At 37.6% G+C, this 20191-nt stretch overlaps 1 protein-coding gene across 2 annotated transcripts in view; it reads left to right on the top strand.

Moving 5' to 3' along the window:
• The window catches only part of TWSG1 (twisted gastrulation BMP signaling modulator 1), a 28063-nt gene extending 8132 nt beyond the window's left edge, over positions 1-19931 (top strand). For both annotated transcript variants that reach the window (XM_015406600.1, XM_015406601.1), the window contains exons 3-5: positions 2087-2186; positions 17673-17936; positions 19611-19931. In XM_015406600.1, the coding sequence (XP_015262086.1) occupies positions 2087-2186; positions 17673-17936; positions 19611-19792 (546 nt within the window). In that variant the 3' untranslated portion in view covers positions 19793-19931. The remainder of the gene's footprint in view (positions 1-2086; positions 2187-17672; positions 17937-19610) is intronic.
• The last annotated feature ends 260 nt before the right edge of the window (positions 19932-20191 follow it).

Here is a 20191-nt window from a genome sequence, read left to right as displayed (position 1 = left end):
ATTGACACTTATGGATTGTTTTGTTAGATATACTTACTGGCCTGAAGTCTTGCTGAAACTGATGAAACTTAAGTTGAGTCATGAGTAACTTGTCCACCAATTTCAGTGGTACTTAAGCATAAGTACTTCTTTATAGATCATGACTGATGCATATATTTAAAGACTGTAACACAGTAGTGAACTGCTAGAAAAGTAGAAGTTAAACGAGATGCATTTTCTCTTTAATTTTTTCCCACGCACATAGATGCGAGGGATTGCATGCACTGTGCTTTTCCTGACAGAACTCAGAAGGGTGGTCCATGTAAATATTTATTTTAGCAGCTCTTCAGCAGATGTGAATGAGATCAACAGTTTAATGTCTTGAGACATACTTGTCTTGTACTTCTTTGCTGGATGGGTCTATTGAATGTTTTATTTGTCATGCTGTCTTTCCTGAGATCTTTGACTTGCAGCCTCAGCGCCTAGGGGAGGGCAGCGAAGGCGAGGCCCCCTTTACAGACAACCCACCAATAACACAGTCACTCACAATGTTTTGAAATAAAATGGGCACAACTTTTATTGGTTAAAGCTGGAAGAAGTCTTGGCACAGCATGGGTGCAACAGAACCTGGCATCGACTGACCCACCTGCCAGTTGATCTGATCTTAAAGTTTTATTTGTTATGTATTTTATGGTTTTGTAAAAATTGTAATGGCCAAAGGCTAAATACAATACATTTTACTACTACTACTACTACTACTACTACTACTACTACTACTATGCATACCATCCCACCCCAACCCACCTGCTGGGGTGGGGAGAACCATGGGATGGCAAGATGTTGGATTCCACAAGGACGATGGACACTAAGTGGTCTCCCCTTTGCCACCTGGGTGTAAGGGTAACCCATTAGCAGCCCCTGAGCTGGGCATGCCCCTTGAAAGCCCTCAACCCAAGATCCTTTAGGGGGATCCCCATATGCCAGGAAAATGGGCCCACAGGCTGGTTTCCTAAAATGGATCTGGCCCCATGCTGATACCACCACAAGAGCCAGGCATCCCCTCCCGCCTGGCTCCCACCAGTACTCCTACAGCTGTAGCCAAGTCTGCAGACCATACTGAACCCTGTGTAGCCAGATGACCTTTCCTAGCCTGTTGGTCATCTTCTGCCTTGCCATATCAATGCTGTCTGGGCAGTTGGCTCCACGCCAAGAGTATCACGCCAGTCAGTCCAACTAGAAGAAGGTCATGGTTGGGAGCTCTCCTCGCAAAGTCCTCAAATCCACCTCTGCCTGGTGTGCCAAACCACTGCTCATGTGGTCCCCCAGGTCCCATGCCACAGTCATTTCAACCTTGAATTATATATCTCTCCTAAGAACAGAGGCTGTTAAAATTATAAAATATAAATTTGACCATCAGTTCATATTTCATATTTGTTATACTTGAACCAAAGCAATATCATTTCAAAACAAGGGCTATGTGCAGTAAAGATGTAATTTCATGGTAATTTATATATTGGTTATAAAAATTCTGCTTAAGAACTGTGATATTTGTAAAGAGTATTTTATTGCTCACTTAAAATTATTATGAATAAATGCACTGTATAGCCTAATAAACATTAACATTTACAAAAATAGTTTTTCTGCTCTCAGTCGAATTATCATACTAAATTATGGTGGAAAAAATGTTTTCAGATGGCTCCAATGCCTTGAAGCCATGTTTCTGATTAAATTTGGAAAATTACTTTCCCCACCCTTGCATAGGCACCGAAAGATACAGATGTTAAATCCTCTTTACTATAGTTTATCTCTTTCTGTATGTTAATAATTAGCCATGCCTGAAAGTTTTAGGATTTAAGTCTTGATGGGGGCCTTCCTGTAGCTGCACTCAGTTACAGAATTTGTGGATCAAATTTTAAATCCTTTAAAAAAAAACCTTTTCATTTTTAAGTGTGTGTACGTATGCACATGCTTAGTGTTACTACTTGAGATTTCTTGTGCAAGACCAGACTTTAATAAAACTTGAAATTATGATGGTTTGATGGATTTAATTGGTATGGATTGTTATTTAACACATAGAAGGTTCTAACATGCTGTGGTGTGTTTCCAGGAGCTATGTCAATGCCGGCCAGGTGAAGGAAACTGTTCATGTTGTAAGGAGTGTATGCTTTGTCTAGGCGCACTTTGGGATGAATGCTGTGACTGTGTGGGTAAGTTCATTCTTCATCACTTAACACTCTCTTCTTATAGTTGCTTCAAACAGCTTCTGTGGGAATCTTGAATTTCTTAAATTCATGCTAGTACCATTATTGTTTAGATGTGTCCCCCCTATATTTCGATGTCCTTGAAGTAAAACTGGGTTAATATCATGGCAGTCAAAATGTAAACGTAATGTGTTAGGTTACTTCAATATTTTATTTAAGCCAAGTTTTCATACTACAGGTGCCTCATTCCATAAATCATTTTTATTTACCCAGCCATTTAAACAAGCTATGTTGGGTGGGGGTTCTTTTCCTTTTAGATACTAACTATATAAGTTTTTATACTATTCTACTTTTTAGTTGTAGGTTTTGGCATGCTGCTATTGTTATTGTTGTTCAGTTGCATAGTTGAGTCTTCACAACCCCATGGACCACATCACGCCAGACCCTCCTGTCTTCCACCATCCTCTGGAGCTTGCTCAATTTCATGTTCGTTGAATCAGTAACACTGTCTAACCATCTCATCCTTTGCCGTCCCCGTCTTCTGTTACGTTCAATCTTTCCCAGCATCAGAGTCTTCTCCAGTGAGTGCTCCCTTCTCATTTGGTGGCCAAAGTATTTGAGCTTCAGCTTCAGTATCCTTCCAGGGAACAGTCAGGTTTGATTTCCTTTAGGATTGACTGATTTGATCTCCTTGCAGTCCAAGGGACTCTCAAGAGTCTTCTCCAGCACCATAATTCAAAAGCATCTATTCTTCAGCATTCCTTATGGTCCAACTCTTGCAGCCATACATTACTACTGGGAACACCATCACTTTGACTATGCAGACTTTTGTTGGCAGTGTAATGTCTCTACTTTTTATTATGCTGTCTAGGTTTGCCACAGCTTCCTCCCAAGGAGCAGGTGTGCTTTAATTTCATGGCTGCAGTCACTGTCTGCAATGATCTTTGATAATAATTGCAATATTTTTATATTTATTGATTAGTCACACTGGGAGTCTATAGTTGAGGTACATTATGCACATTTCCTTAACAAAAAAAAGGACTACAAGAATTTTGGTAGGTAGCGTTAAAAAAGCACAGGCTGAAAGAGTTCTAACTCCCTGGTAATCCCTGAGTTTGTCTCTGGATAGCATGTGAGAGTGTATGGCACTTCCTTCACTCAACTGCCATCTGTTTCCCTGCCTTTTTGAATTCCCACAAACTACACTGCCACCAGGATCGCACTGGATCCACATTCACTTAAATCCCAGTTTGGTCACTAAGACCAACTAGCATGAGCATTACCCCTGAAACTATTAAATTTCAGCAGAACCATTGAGGGCACAGAAGAACTGTTGAGGACATGGTTTTTATAAAATAAAATGAATAAGAACAAACTTTGTTTTAAGAAACATATAGGGTACAAACTACACAATAAATGGAACCTTTCCTAATCCTTTCTTCTCCTAACTACCTCACTTTATAAAAATCTCACCTACCTAGAAAAGCCTACACTGCCCTTCTTTCTTCATTCCCCCCCCCCCCCAACACAATTTCCCTAATCACAACATTTCACTCCTGGCTGCCTCTCGTTGGTTCTTCCTTTCTCCCCAAGTCATTTAGCTACACACACACACACACACACACACACACTTCTTCCTACTAGCCAACATTCTTACTTTTAAACTCCCTGTCAAGAACTATGCACACAATTAAAATATTTTGTGGCATTATCTACCAATCTTATATGCATTATATCCTGTTTTTTAGAAATAATTAGGGTGGGTAGGTAACCTTTTTGGTGCTGGGGGGGGATCATCTATCTGTGAAGATGCTGGTATGCTGGCAAACAAAAAATGCAAGGGAGGGAGACCAGGGTTGCACTTGGCCAGATGCACTGGAAGCAAGCCAAACCCCAGAGATGCTACCTAAGGGACTGCCCTCAGGCTTGGCTGGCAGCTGCAAGGGTCTGGGAAGCAATGGACATAAGCCATGCCCATTCCCTTCTCCCACAGCACCTCCCAGTATATGCCTCAGGGGCTTGCCTCAGTTGCTTGGATAAAGAGTTTGACATGTTTGACATGAGCTGGCAGGTTGCCTGCCCATGAAGTGGGCACTTCACTGTTCAGAATAAGGGACAAACTATATATGCTACATTGGAGATTTGTGATTGGATCCTGTAAGTGGTTAATTTAGCATTTAAAAGCAGCTATGGTGGGCCATCAGTATGGATTGGGCCTGCGATGGTGGCAAAGGATGGTATTACCTCTTCCCTTGCTCCCTGCACCGTTTCCCCAACTGAAGCCAGCCCCTTTGACCTGCTTTTTACCTTTTCCCTGTCTTTTTTTCTTATGTACACTAAAAGCAAGTCAAAGGGGCTGGTTTTGATTGAGGAAAGACCTGGTGGGGGCATTAAACCTCACCTGCGTATTAGGGAGGTGCATCTTAAAATAAAAATCAGTATTTTTCAGATCTGGATATCAGTATTCCCAGTTATCCAGGTTCCAAATACTAATTTGGTATTTAGATCTGGATTTCCCCCCCTAATTTGGGATTCCAATATTATTCAGATCCATTATTCCCTACAGAGAATCTTTCCAAAGGGCTGGAAGGCCTGGTTGTTGGTTGTTGTTTTTTAGCAAATGGCACCAGAATTGCTACACAGCTGCTGGTGCCTGTCCACTAGATAACCCCCATGTTTCAAGTGAATTGGACCAAGAGGTCCAATTTTATCGGCCCCTGAACAAGGTGCCTCCAGCTATTCCCCATTGTTTCCTATGGGGGGGGGGATCCATGCTTTCTCCAGGGCAAAGAATAGCCAAAGACAGCAAGCAAAGCAACCACCACCCAAAAGCCCCTCAAAGCAGACAGAACCAAGGACCAATGCAGGATCAGGGAATTCCAGCAGAAGAGCAGGAAATCATGTGGCAAGCCTAACACAACAAATGTACAACCCAAGAATCCACACTAATGTCAAAGCAGAGAATCCTCCAAGTCAAACTGAATGCTGTTGCAAGAAAGCAGATTCAGTATGCAAAAAGCAATACTATCTCACACAATGGTTGACTTGCAAATATTTTCAGTTTCACAGGGTTATCGTGAGTTCTAATATTATGGGAGGGGTCCACTTTTTCAGTACATGCATAGTTTTGCAGATTTCTATCGTGTTGCCCCTCAGGCAACTTTTTTCTAAGCTAAAAAGTCCAAGATACTTCAAGCTTTGCCTCAAAGAGCGGGTACTTGAACTCTGTGATTATTTTTGTTTCCTTTTTCCAAGTTTTCCCAGTTCCTCAATGCCCCCATTGAGATGTTGCAATCAGAACTGCATACATTATGCAAAATGTGGCCACATCAAGAGCTTGTATAAGGGCATGACTGTACTGGCAGTTTTATTCTTAATCCCTTTCCTGATGATCCCATGACTGTTAATTTCACTCCAATCTTTGGTGTGACACCTTGTCAAATGTTCTTTGGAACTCCCAAATATACATTGTCTAGTAGTTCATCCTGTCTGCATGCCTGTTGACACTCTTGAAGGGTACTAAAGAAGTTGGACAAAAGAGAGGAGGGGCAATTTCACTCCCTTCTCAGTGCAGCCTCCAACCTGAGCAACTGCCCACATAGGTCCTGTGATCCCAGGAATAATCATTCACGAGTTCAAAAGGGACTGTTGGAGGCGGGCCTGGGAAATGTACCTTGTTCATATCATATGGGCCATAATAATGGTAATAAAGCTGTAGGTACTGTACAAAAATAAAATAATGAAGGGTCAGTTGAGAAAAGCCAAAGTGAATTAATATGGTTAAAGAGACACTTGAATGCAAGAACAAAAGAAGGGAGCAGAAGAGCATTCCAGTGTAAGAGGTTTTAAGGGAAAAGAGACATAGGTGAGGAATAAATTTAACTGGAAGATTGGTTTGGGAGGATTACACCAAGAAATTAGAGACTAGAAGAAGGAACAAGACCAGGAAGGCATTTGAAAGCAAGCAGAGAAAGTTTAAAGTGAAGATAAGAAGAGAGAGGAAGCTGATGAAGGATGCATTATGGAAGAGTAATATTATTTGGGTAAAAATTATCAAACAGTAGAACCAACAAAGGTTATGTTTAGAACAGAAGCATGTTACAGTCAATGCAGAAAATAATAAGAGAATGAATATAAATTTTAGTAGTGCCTGTAGAGGAGAACATAGTTAAGCCTCTTCTTTCAGTATTTAATCAGCTTTGTCTCCAGGCCAATTTACATGATGTTACTTGAGCAATGTGGTTGCTGTTCCTTCATGTATCATACGTTGCTCCAGTAATGTTGGTAAAGAGGAACCACATAATTGGGATGAATGACGCAATTCGTTCCCAAGTCAAGAATCAGAAGCATCCTGAAAGGGGTGGGGCAATGCTGAAATAGGAAGTAACCATGGTAGTCGTCCTACTCTTGCCCTTTACAGACATTATTGAAACGGTGTGTGATCTGGCCAAAGGAAAGAGACAACCACATTGTTCCAGGAATATATGAATCAAGCCTCTTGCTAGGGGAACTATTTAGAAAGGCTTCATTTCCCTATTGCTTTTCAAAGTTAAGTTTACTTGCGAAAGATGGGTTAGAAACCTTATAGTTTCAGCTTACGACAAGCCAAACATATTATATTTATTTGTATCTCTTCTGTATTTCAGTCTATGCTTCTGTTAGATTTGAAGTGAGTTCTGAATTAATAAAACTATTGATTATCCTCTGCCAAATAGTCTGTCTTCCCATCTGTCTCTTAGGATGCATCAGCTGGTCTGGAGCATCTTTACAATGTTTTAGTTTCAGGAAACTGTGCAGTCACTCATTTCTTCCATATTAAAAAAGTATCATTGCACAAACTCGTACTGTACATTACAAAAGGAGTAAAATAAACATGGTGGATAATAAGTTCATCAAAGCACACAATTGCATTTTGGGCCAATCATAATGGACAAAAGTAACTTGGAGGAAGGCAAGAGTTGGAACAAGAGCCAAGACAGCCATGGTTAACTCTGGATTTTTGTTTCTGCAGAAGGCCAATGTGTATAGAAAAATTGCTTTTTGCTTTCTATATCCAGATGCCTTCTCCTGTGATTACATTATGATAACATGCTGTGTCTTATTTCCTGTTGCAAGCCAAATGGTGAGGCCACATGGCCTCAGTAGCCATGCTATAAACCCACAATCTTTCACACCTTCATGCCAAAAGCCAGACCTCATGGCTCCACTTCCTGGCCCACATGCGACAAGTCACATACACAATGAAGTAGCTGGAGTTCGCGGTCACAAGCCTGAGGGGGGGCTCTCCAACCTTTTAGCCAATCTATACACACACCTTATGTGCAGCTATGACAACCAACAATTGAGCACACCCCCTGTTCACTCATGATTGGCCGAATGGCCACGGCTAATCATGATTAGATTGGGGTATAATTGATTGATCCCTATGGGAGTGAGCTCTCTTGCTCTTGCTCTCTCCCCTGTCATTGTCTGTTTTATTGCACCTGAAATGCTGTCTCTTGGAAAACAAAGACCTGCTTTGTGAATTGGACCACATGCTTGTGCAAGATGGGATTTCCCTTCAAAATCCCTTGGTATATACTTGGACTGTTGGATGTTCCTGAATTTGGTAACTATGAATCTCATTAATGTGTAGTTAAGGCAAATTGCCCTAGCCTTTGTTATTTTGTAATCTCCTAGTCTGTTTGCTGTGCTCTGTACTGAATAAAGATCCTTCTTATTTCTAATGGTCTCTGATGTTGTAACTTAAATTCCAAGTCTTGTGCCTAACCCTGACCACATAACGCTACCATGGGAGGGTAAAAAGCGTGCATCTCTGGACTGAGTTGCTAATGTGTTCTGTCCCAGATGCCAACTAAGGGTTTGGAATCTCTTCCCTTAGGAAAAGCAGGGACTAGTGAAAAGAGGTTCTGGTGGCAAATTGTCTGGAAACCAGAGAGGGTATAGACCATCTGGTGGTTTGTTGTTTAATGTACTGAAAAGTACAGGATTCCCTCTCAGCCCTGGACTGGCCTGAGCATTTTGGGCCAATCAGAATGGACAAAAGTAACTTGGAGGAAGGCAAGAGTTGGAACAAGAGCCAAGACAGCCATGGTTAACTTTGGATTTTTGTTTCTGCAGAAGGCCAAGGACCAGAAAACCAGAAAGGGTGGGGGGCAGGGATATATTTTGTCCCTTCTTCAATGAACTGGTTCTTTATATACTCTCCATGTTAAAATTCAACTAGATCTTTTCATACCTTCCCACACATTTCCCCACATTTTTTTATCACCATCCTAACAGTAGGATTTTTCAGAGCTTTTTAAGAATGGAAGGGCTCAGCAGACCAACATAGGGATGGGAGAATTTTCTGGAGTAAACCTCCATAAAACACAAATCTGTTTGCAGTCGGCCATTCATTCTTTTGAAGATAGGAAGCCACCATTGGGTATCCTTCTGTGCTAATAAATTTGCAGACATGCACAAAACAAGAATAGCTTCAAGATATGCAGAACAGAAATTTATATTAAATACCTGTGAATTTTACAGTAAGTGTCGAAGTATGATAGAGAATATTTAAGTAATGGGCTTGTTTACACCTGATATAAAAGTTTAAAACATGCGACACAAATGATTAAGGTATAAATGAAAAAGTCCATTATATAATGCTGTACATTTGAGCATGGAATGGGCACCATGAAATGCATAACTCATTGCAGCTGTAGATCTTGTCCAGAGATTTATGCTTATTTAGATTCTATGAGTACATATTTGCCTACAAAATACTTCCATTAGTTTAGTGGATATACAAATTATAAAAACAATGAAATACTTTTCAAGTGTTTAGAAATGTAACAGGTGCAGCTACTTCATTCATAAAACTGTTTAGCTGATGTGTAGCTTGCAGATTAAATAGGCTGATACTGCCTTGTGTAGTTTGGGGTCAAATTAAAGTGATATGGTTTTTCTAAAGAAATATGAACTGGAAAATTTTTCCAGTGCCCTAAATGACCATGATCTGGTTTACAGTATTTATTCTGACACATTTAGTAAACAAAATTGACCTAAAATATTTTAAACAAGTTGACCTAAAATATTTTAAACTAACCTTGAAAAATACTTACAAATATTGCCTTGGGTATATTTGCATTGGGCTATAGTTCTACCCCAAAGTATCTAGTGGGAAAAATATCTTAATTGTTTGTGGTATCAAAGGTCATTGTGTTTCACAGATTAAAGCATCTGGTGCCTGAAAAAAAGAAAAAAACCCTTTGACACGAAGCAGAATGTTTCTTGGCATAAATTTAACCCACCCCTTTTTCATGCTGGATGACTCACACCAATATAGTTCCTTTATGCAGCTATATTTAAAAAAAAAAATTTATTTATTTTTTTTATTTATTTTTCAAATTTATACCCCTCCCTCCCATCCGTTCAAATCATAATTTGATTTCTTAATTTTATTAATTTTGCTTATAATGTGTGTTATGGGTTTTATTCCCCCACTCCACCCCATTTACAAATCAATAAAACATACATGCATTCTCTCACAATTCCTAGGGATAGTGCAGCAGAAAATCATTAATTACAACTTCGGAACTGCCAAACTTGCCTAATATTGTACGGGCAGTGTCATCCATTCATTTTTATTAATTTTATGAAATGATGAACCTTAACCTATGGAATTTTTCCGCAGAAGAATAAAGGTTTGGAATAGTTTCTGCCCTGCATCTCTGAATGAAGTGGATCAATTTTTCAGTTTCCACAGTTGTCAGTGTAGGCTAGGTATGCACAGCTGAAAACATTTTATTTAAGAAAATAAGCCACATGGCATTATTGTCCTTGGGGAAAGAAAGGTTTAGGTGACTAGCAGACATCAGTAGTACAGTGTAGAAAATGAAATCCAGTAGAGCACCCAAGCAGAAATATTCAGCTGTGCCATAAAATAGATGCAGTCTCTAGTATATCTGAATGTAGGCTTAATCCTCTCTTGTGACTTGCAGTGTTAATCTTTGTTATTCTGCCAGGGGATTAAACTTGTTCCTAAAGCAGACAAGATCAGATTCTTGAATTATGATCAAATAAGATTTGTGTAAACACAAACTGATGGACAGAACACAAGTTGTCATGTTATGCCTATTAAATCCTGATTTACATTTCGAAGAAGAGAACCTGACATTTGATCTTTTCACAAGGAGACAAAAGTGGAGGGACTGTACTCTTGCTTGAAAGAAATATATTTGAGATACACTCTGTCCCTCTCCCTGAGGTCTCCCTTACTTTTTTGCCAGATTAAATAGGTGACCAATGTCTTGACACAGCTTGTTGCAAATGTTTATAAATGCATCTGGAAGAGTACAGAAGGAATTCAAGGAAATATTCTTTTAAATTCTACACATAAACACACATTTGTTACAAGAATTAGGAAAAACAAGCAATCATACAAACAAGCCTCCTTTTTTGTAGAATATCCTTTTACAGTTAGGAGTTAGTGAGTGGAAGAAAGTGTTAGTTTTGGCCCCATTAATGTCACCCCCCTCTCTCTGTTAAACATTTGCACATCTGAATATGGGATGTGGGATATGCACAGGGGAGCTGCACAGGAAAGTGTTATGTCAGTTCTAAAATAAACTATAAAAGGGATAGAACAAAGTTTGAGTCCAGTGGCACCTTTAAGACCAACAAAGTTTAATTATGGGTATAAGCTTTCATGTGCACTCACACTTCTTCAGATACATTGAAACAAGATTTCTTCAACCATTACATATAGGTGGGGGGGTTAGTTGCCAGGAAGGGCTAAGTGATAAGTATAGCTAAGATTGGGTTAAAGCAGTTGGAGCAGATGCAATAGCAGCATAGATCCTGGCTGTATACAACGGATTGTTTGGTATGTTTAGGATGGTAGCTGGAGGCATGTAGATATGTGTATCGAGTCAGTAGGTTTCTGGTATAAGGTGGTGTCTATGTGTCCTTTGTGTATTTTTACAGTAACGTTCAGAAAATGTATTCTCCTCAACACTCCCTTCATTATAATGTTTAAAAGACTATCTATAAAATACAATAATATTTTCTTCTTTTGGGGTACATTTATATTTAACATTTTGGATTTCAAATTCCATAATTAATCTGTTTTACATCTACATTACTGCTTTCATCCTTACTACATATTTGGTATTATATATTTTTGCCACTCTACCTACTCAGTGTAAGTTTTACAAACAAGTAATATATCCAAGTATAGAAAGCAAATATATATCTCATAATAAGAACAGTGGCACCTTTAAGACCAACAAAGGTTTATTTAAGGTATAAGCTTTCGTGTGCAAAGCACACTTTTTCAAATATTTTTCAAATATTCAAATATTGAAGACCTTTGTTGGTCTTAAAGGTGCCACTGGATTCTAAATTTGTTCTACTGCTTCAGACCAACATGGCTGATTACCTGGATCTATCTTCATTATAATAAGATAGAGGATATTTCTGCTCAGGAGCCACTTCTTTATATTCAAGATGTTACATTTCAGTCTTATTCTCATTCTGCTTCTACATTTCAATACATTTGTGTACAAATTTTTTGAACTACTTCTCATTCTAAATTTGTCTCCTGCTTGCATAATACACACTCCATCTCTCCTCAAATTTCGTGACTGATCTGTTTCTCAGATAAGTTGTTAATTTTGCCATTACTGCATATTCGGCAAGTTTATTTTCCCATTCTTCTAGGCTGGGGCAGACATCTATTTTCCATTTTGCTGTGTAGATAATTCTAGCCACTGTCACCATGTATTTGAATATATCTTCCAGAAGTTTTGGTAATTTATTAGGCAATATACCTAATAACCAGGGGTCATTTTGTAGAAAAAGATGTGCAGGAGCTCAGTAGCATAACTCATTAGCATAACTCATTTGTATATGCGACACCCCCTGACATCACCTGAACTGTGTCAGAAGGCAACACCCACTGCTCAGGTTCCACTGGACTGTTTTGGATTGCTAGCTATTGGGGGGACGGGGACATGCAGAGCTCTCAAAAAAATTAACTTGTTGCTAACATACCCACTTTGCTTTCCGTGGTTTTCATTTTTAGGATTAAATATCTTTCTTTTGGGTCTTTTAATTCTTCTAATACTTCTAATTGTGGATTGTTTATATAAATGGCTACTCCAAACTTTTTGTTTTGAGCTGATTAATTAAAATATGTTTGTGTTTCTTCTTTATATGAGTTTCTTGTAGGCATAATATATCTGCATTTTGCTTTTTAAGTTTGTTTAAAAAATTGTATCTTTTATGGGAGAGTTCAGTCCATTAATATTTACTGATACTGATAATTTATCCATTTTGTCAGTGTTGATGCCACCACCATTTCTACTTCTGAGCTCGTAGATAAAATTTGCTTAGGTAAAATCCCCATGGTAATTTTTTTTTTTAAAGACAAACATAACATAAAATGAGGGTATCCATTACCTCCTTAAAAATTCCTTACTTATTTTATCAACTATCTTAGCATCGAGAATAAACAAAATAATCACTAACTATGTTCACGAGGATCAAAGTGGCTTTATGCCAGGTCGGACAATAACAGATAGTATTCGCAAAAAGCTTAATGTAATAAATTTTTGCAATCAAAATAAGATACAATTCCTCATCCTATCAACAGATGCTGAAAAAGCTTTTGACAGGGTGGAGCCTGGATATTTACTGGAACTTCTTAGAGTAATGAATTTCGGCCCATTATTTCAACAAACTATTCGAACCTTTTATCAATCCCCTGCAGCTCAAATTTGTGTTAACCACTTTCGTTCTAAAGACATTTATTTGACAAGAGGTACCAGGCAGGGCTGCCCCTTGTCTCCCTTGTTGTTTGCTATATCAATTGAACCACTGGCCCACGCAATCAGAACTGATGTAAACATACATGGAATACAATTAAACACAGAACAAATTAAATTAAATTTATATGCTGATGATGCAATATTTTATTTAACACAACCAGAAATTTCTTTGAAAAACCTAACTGTTCACTTACAAAACATTGGTACTATTTCTAGATTTGCAGTTAATTATAAAAAATCAGAAATTTATCCAATTCATATCACAGCATCTGAGAGATCATTGTTGAAGTCGAAATTTAATTTTAATTGGGTAACTAAAACATGGAAACACCTAGGTATAAATATTCCAATAAACTTAAATGACTTATATGTTTCAAACTATACTCCCCTGGTGGCACAAACAAAACTATCTCTACAAGATTGGAACAAACACCACTTAAACCTGATGGAAAAAATTAATTTAATTAAAGCAGTACTGCTTCCTAAATTCCTATATTTTTTCAAAATTTACCAATTCCAATCCCGAAAAAAGACATCTTAGCATGGAGAAACATGTTGACCAAATTTATCTGGAATGGGAAAAAAGCCAGAATAAATTATGTTACACTAACCAAACCCCAAAATTTAGGGGGATTAGGACTACCAGACCTGGAAAAATACTTTATTGCATCACATTTTAAGAATATTCACTATTACTCTCTAACTTCATGTACAAAAAAATGGGTCCATATAGAACAATTAGAAATCAAACCTAAACACTTAAGTGAATTAATTTGGAACATACCTAAGCAGCAGGAGGTAACGAAATTACATAATCCCTTTTTAAAGCATACCTTGCAAACTTGGAAGAGAATTAACATCATTTGAATTATTTTTGAAACAACAAAGACAAGAGACGAAATCACTATTAGCTAAAATTTACCATTTATTAAGTACAAAAATATGGTCACAATCCACCTCAATTCAAAAAGCTTGGCAAAAAGATTGCGGAATACAACTTACAGATTCACAATGGAATCACATTTGGTCCTCAGGTGTGTGCTCTAGTAGACATTTAAACTTAAGACTCCAACATTTTAAATTACATGCAAGGTGGTACCTTACACCTAACCGATTATTCAAAAGTGGGTTTAAGCAAACGCCACAGTGTTGGAAAGGATGTGGGGAAGTAGGAGATTTAAAACATTGTTGGTGGGCGTGCCCCAGAGTACAAGAATATTGGTGTAAAATCTTGAACGAATTAAAACTTATTACAGGTCATGAGATACCGAACACTCCAGAATCACTCTTATTGCACTATTGGGGCTTGAAGACAACTAAACAAATGATAGACATTATTTCAATTTTTTTGATGGCGGCCAAAATATTATTGGCACAGAAATGGAAAACACAAAGACTTCCAACGTTAACTCAATGGAAAGCAAAAATCTGGGATCTAATTGTAACAGACAAAATTGCAATGCAACTGATTGCACAAGACAATCCAAAGAACTCAAATAACTTTATGGAGAAGTGGTTTCGTTTTTTTGACTACATAAAGAGTTGCCAACCTCATACCTTTAGCTTGCCACACAAATATAAAGACTTTGCATTCTTATGACACTGTTAGTTACTTAATTTGTTTGTTAAATATTGAAATGTTTGTTGATTTGTATTGTTAATTGAAAATTATAATAAAAAGTTATTTGCAAAAAAAAAAATTCCTTACTTTAAATCTCATACTTTAGCCAAACATTAATTTGTAAATTTCACGTATTATTATATATTTCTTTTGCAAATATACAGAAATAAAGTTTTGTATATCCTAAAAAAAGTCTCATGCCTGTTGTTTTATTTTTTGTATCCTTCCATCCATTTATAAAATCTTGACCGTGTTTGAATTTTGACCAAATTTTCCTTCAATTCCTCTATTTATATCCTCTGCTTTCAGTTCTTCAGCCAGTAGCTTGACTTGTTCTTCTGTTTCGATTACTTTCCCTCCTTTTGGTTAATATACCTCTATTACAGATGGCATTTTTCAGCAGTATTTTATTTATTTTGCAAAATCTGTCTCAGAAAGTCAAAATCTTTCCTCTTCTTTAATACACTTGGTTAATCCTGAAAGTTTGCACTTCTTTCTCTTTGCTTCTTTAATATTGCATCTTGTGTTCTCTTATGAGTGAAACGAACCAATATATCTTGGGGCAACTTATTCTTGAATGCAGATCTTGAATTCACTCTATGTAGCTGATCAATGTCAGAAAAATTTCATTGTATCTTCAAATAATTTTGAAGCAGCTTGCAAAAGCTCTCTTCCAAATTTGGCCTCCCAAAGTCCTCTGAGATGCCTTTAAAATGTAGGATATTAGATCTGCATTGGGTTTCCAAAACTTCAATTTTTTGTTCTGCTTTCTTAATCCAGCTATTTTGTCTTTCTATGTATATATCATTGTCTTTTCCCTTAAGTTCTTCTATATGCTCTTGAAATCTTACATTAATTTCTGACAGTTCACCCAATAATTCTTGACACACTTCTTGGATATTCTTCTGGGTTCTTTCCTCAGATTCTCTAATGTTTCTCTGGATACTCTGAATATTTTCCTGAGTTCTTTCCTCAAATTGTTGCATTTGATGCATAGCTTTTCCACCAGTTCTTCAATTCTTTGGTCTTCATCTGCTTCTTCTACTTTCCTTTTGTCTTTTTGATGTGTTCCAGGTACCATTATTCTTTTTGTTCTTCTCTTACTAAAACTATTATACAAACTTTCCATATACTATTTCCATATAGTTTTTTCCTATGCAAGTTGGCAAATATACTTTTTTCAATGCAAATATTGGAATTTACAACTATCACATTTATATCTGTTATAATAGGGAGAAATGTTATCTTAAATCCTTGTGTGGGGAATTATTCATAGTAAATAATAAACATTCTACGTAGGAATAGATGAGATGAGGGATGTAACTTATTTCCTTATTATCATTTCACAAACATAGTTATGTCACCAACAGAACAGTTTATAATGTATTAAAATTTGGTTTTAGTAAGAAAGGGAAGGAGGGAGAGAGATAAGAGAAGGGGGAGTGGGAAGGGAGGGGAAATGAGAAAACTGGGGAAACAAACAACAGAAAGAAAGAATAAAAAGAGAAAAAAGAAAAAAGGGGGTTGCATTATGTATTAAGTATTATAAACAATTATATTGTGGGAGTAAAAAGATGAAAACGCATAAGAAAAGAAGGAAGAAAAAAATCTTAGATTTATTGACTCTTAAAAATCTATATTAATCTGTTATAATTCACCCAAAGAAGGCAAAGGAATAAAAAAAATGGAGGGGGGGGAGCTTGCCCAGAACCTGTGCTTTTGTTTCCTAAACCTGTGTTGATTCATCTGTGGTTCCCATTGTCAGAAGGAGAAATATTGTAAAAGATTAGTCCAGAGTCTAAAGTCTTCTCATTATTTTAATTTGTAGCAGAGTATCAAGTATAGTACTCTGGTAGATAATATATCTTCCAATTAGGCCACCTAATTGGCAAATCTGCCAATCTGTGCCAGTCTGTATTTTTATTGCTGCATCACAGCAGAGAAGAGCACTGACCTTTTTAAATAAACTTTTTTCTTCAAAGGAAAAAAAATGAGGAAGGGGGAAAAGAAATGGCCAATTGTATAGTCCGTAGAAAGGATATTCCACTAGTATAAACAATAATAAAAAGTTCATTCAGGATGAAAATGCAGATAGCAGCTGGATCAGGCCTCCCCGGCTGAATCAGGCCTCTATATCTGCTCTGTTTTATGTTAGAGCTTTCTTGAGGGGAGATGTTAAATTAAGCACAGTTTATTTACTTCCCTGAGAAAAATCTCATAAATCTCTTCTCGGTTCTCTGTAATTTGTAATTCGTTAAGTATGGAAGATGGCTAATGGACTACGAACAGGCTTTGGCAGTTGTACAGACCTGTTGTTCAAATGGGGCAAAATACCAGGACCTGAATGTGATTGTGGTGCAGCCTGCCACAAGAATGTGAGTGTTGTGCTTTCCAGGGAGATGTGATGGAGCTCTTTGGACTCTCCCCAGCTGCGACTGAGTGGACTAAAAATCTAGATATTAGTATTTAGGAGGATTGCCCAATCAGTCTGCATACCCATTGTATCAACTCAGTTACATATTTTATATTATTGTATATTTCCTGTGTATAATTGTGCCATACAATAAATAAATAAATAATCAGTAAATTTTCAAAAGCCCTCTTACCAGTGAGATGCAATGGTGCTGGCAGTCTGCCAATCTTACAAAATGAATAACAGTTCCAGAGCAGGTCTTTGAGGGCTAGCCAAAATTTCACAAATTTGTAATAAGAGGGGGGGGGAGTAAGAGTAGAAGTAAATGGGAGGTCGGTCTTGAGGGCAAGTGCCACTTATTCTTCACTGATCTTGGTGTTATCAGAACCCAAGTGGAGCCTGTATAAATCAGACACCCCCACCCCATGGATTCATCTGTCAATTGGATCTCCCTCACAGGGGAAGAGGTGGGAATAGAGGAATAAATTCTCTCCATCCTCAGCAAGATAAGTCTGGAGCGTTTAGAAACACTCCTGTTCAGGCTGCCATTTCCCTGGAAGTCATTAGTCTCATATTTTTTAAATGCTGCTTTTTTAATGCATGCTTTTTCTCAAGCAACTTTTTGTTCCATGTTAATTTGTCTGCAGGGATGTGCAATCCTCGCAATTACAGTGACACACCTCCAACTTCCAAGAGTACTGTTGAAGAGCTGCATGAGCCAATCCCTTCCCTCTTTCGGGCACTCACAGAAGGTGACACACAGTTGAACTGGAACATTGTTTCCTTCCCTGTTACAGAAGAATTATCGCATCATGAAAACTTAGTCTCGTTTCTAGAAACAGTGAATCATCCTCAACATCAAAATGTCTCTGTTCCAAACAACAACGTCCACATATACTCCAATGACAAAGGTAATGCTATTGAAGTTACATTTGTAAATTTATGCCTTTGTGATTTACATGTGGGTCTTTTAAAAGTGTGATCTCTGTTCCAGAGTTTTAGGATATTGTAGCCGAGATCCTGGCGGTGGTCACACACACTGCATAATCCACTTTCTGTGCACTTCCCAACTGGATTTTACTGTGTGAACTGGCAAAATCCAGTTGGAAAGTGCACTGAAAGTGGATTATGCAGCGTGTGTGATGGCAGCCTATAGTGTGACAAATAGGGAACCAAAATTAACAAAAAGGAGACAGAAACTATACCAAAAAGAAGGATTTCACTGTTTCATTATTCCATGTGAGATAACTTCTTTTTTAACATTATATCAGAAATTGATGAACACACTTGGAAAAACAATTTCCCTCACACTGAATTTGGCATTTAGGTGTTATTTTTAAAAATCCTTTCCTGAGAGGAAGTACCACTGGACAAAATGGGACATACTCAGAATTCTACTCAGGTCTATTCAGTGGGACTTAAGATGGCACTGTCAGTTTCCTTTGTAATCCATTGTGCAATGATTGAAGGCTTCCCTTGAGAGACAACCCTGATGCCAGGAAAGGGGGGGAAATCACTTTGATCTTTGGCTTATCCTGTATTACTTGGGAGCTCAACATGTTTTAATTACTGAACTATACATTGTTTGTATTGTAATTTTATAGGATTAGGTGACAAATGGTACTGAACATTTCTCCCATACAATTCACATTCTTACAATATCTAAACAATTTTTAAGATTCTCCTTTACATAGAATGTTTCCAAATTTAAAAAAAACCAAACATACATTCTCTTTTTAAAATAAGAACTATGCTCCATTTTCTGTCGGCTAATTAAAATGTTAATTATTCTTTGTGTTGCTCTCAGACTGTTAGCCCTTTTATGTCATTGATAAACTGAATCCTAATTGCTTCAGACACATTCCATTTTTATATCAATGTTGAACTTTGACCTAGTTATGTTTCTCAGCAAGAGTACTCTTCATTAAATGAAACTCAGAAGTTGGGCTTTTCTAGTTTCCTTTGGATAAGGTAACTAAATTAATTCCAGATCCTCAAATGCATGTTCAGAAATGTTTTATGTCTGCATGGTATTACCTAAATACTCTCTGGCAGGGAGAGACAGAAAGGAAGCCAAGGCATTTCCATCTTTACAATGGAACTTCCTTCATGTCTTTCTCCCCTGTGGGGAGCCTTGTAGGATACTAGTATGAGGTTTCTGTGACTTAAATGAAGCCTGGAGCCTTGAAGAGACTCCTTCTCAGCATCATGAGGCACTCATAATACCTTCTTTCTTTGCCCTTGTTCAGTCAGAGCAGAGACAGTCAACTGAAGGACTGGGAATAGTATCAGGTCTGTAGCATGACTTTGCCTAAACTTTGAAACCAGCAAGGTTTGGAGCATATATAGAAAAATATAGACAAGGTGATGATGCATAATGCTGTGATACAAGAAGACAAACTGTAGATGGTGCACAATAATTGTACTGCTGCACAGTCTTTGAGGCAGTGGGGTGGAGCCACAAAGGGGATTCTTTGAATTCACTGTGTGGGGAAAACAACTGAGTTGTAATAATGTTGTTTGAATGACCTATAGGTAACCTTTGCTCAGTAAACTAAAGGCTGTTTCCCACTTTCTTCATTTAGAACGCATGTGTACAGTGGTTTACTTTGATGACTGCATGTCAGTACATCAGTGCAAGATCTCTTGCGAATCTATGGGTGCATCGAAATACCGATGGTTTCATAATGCCTGCTGTGAATGTATTGGACCAGAGTGTATCGACTATGGCAGCAAAACTGTAAGATGCATGAACTGCATGTTTTGAAGCAGAAAAGTTGACTCATAATATGGACACTAAAGTTTTTATAGTGAAACAGATTGAACTTGTTAGTATTGTTTGATAATGTAATAACAAGCACAGTGACTAGAGAAGATGTATACAATTTTAAACATTTAATTCCCCCCCCCCCAATCATATGAACAGTATTACTTGGTAAATGTTTAATTTTTTTAATTGGATACTCACCCATATGCTTATATATTTAGACTGTTTTGCTTTGATCTGAATATATTGAATATATTGACTAATTTGCATATTGTAATCTTGTTGATTAGAGGATCATGAAGCTGTAAAGAAACTGCAACCAGCTCTTTTAAGTGCATTTCTCTAATTATTTAGGCTTATCATGTTTTGAACTGTTCAGATTTGTACTCATATGTAGCT

This window comes from Gekko japonicus, unplaced genomic scaffold (assembly GCF_001447785.1).
Source record: "Gekko japonicus isolate JY-2015 unplaced genomic scaffold, Gekko_japonicus_V1.1 scaffold138, whole genome shotgun sequence".
Classification (NCBI taxonomy): Eukaryota; Metazoa; Chordata; class Lepidosauria; order Squamata; family Gekkonidae; genus Gekko; species Gekko japonicus.
The sequence above is the reverse complement of the archived record's forward strand: the minus strand, read 5'-3'. Positions and strand labels throughout refer to the sequence as shown.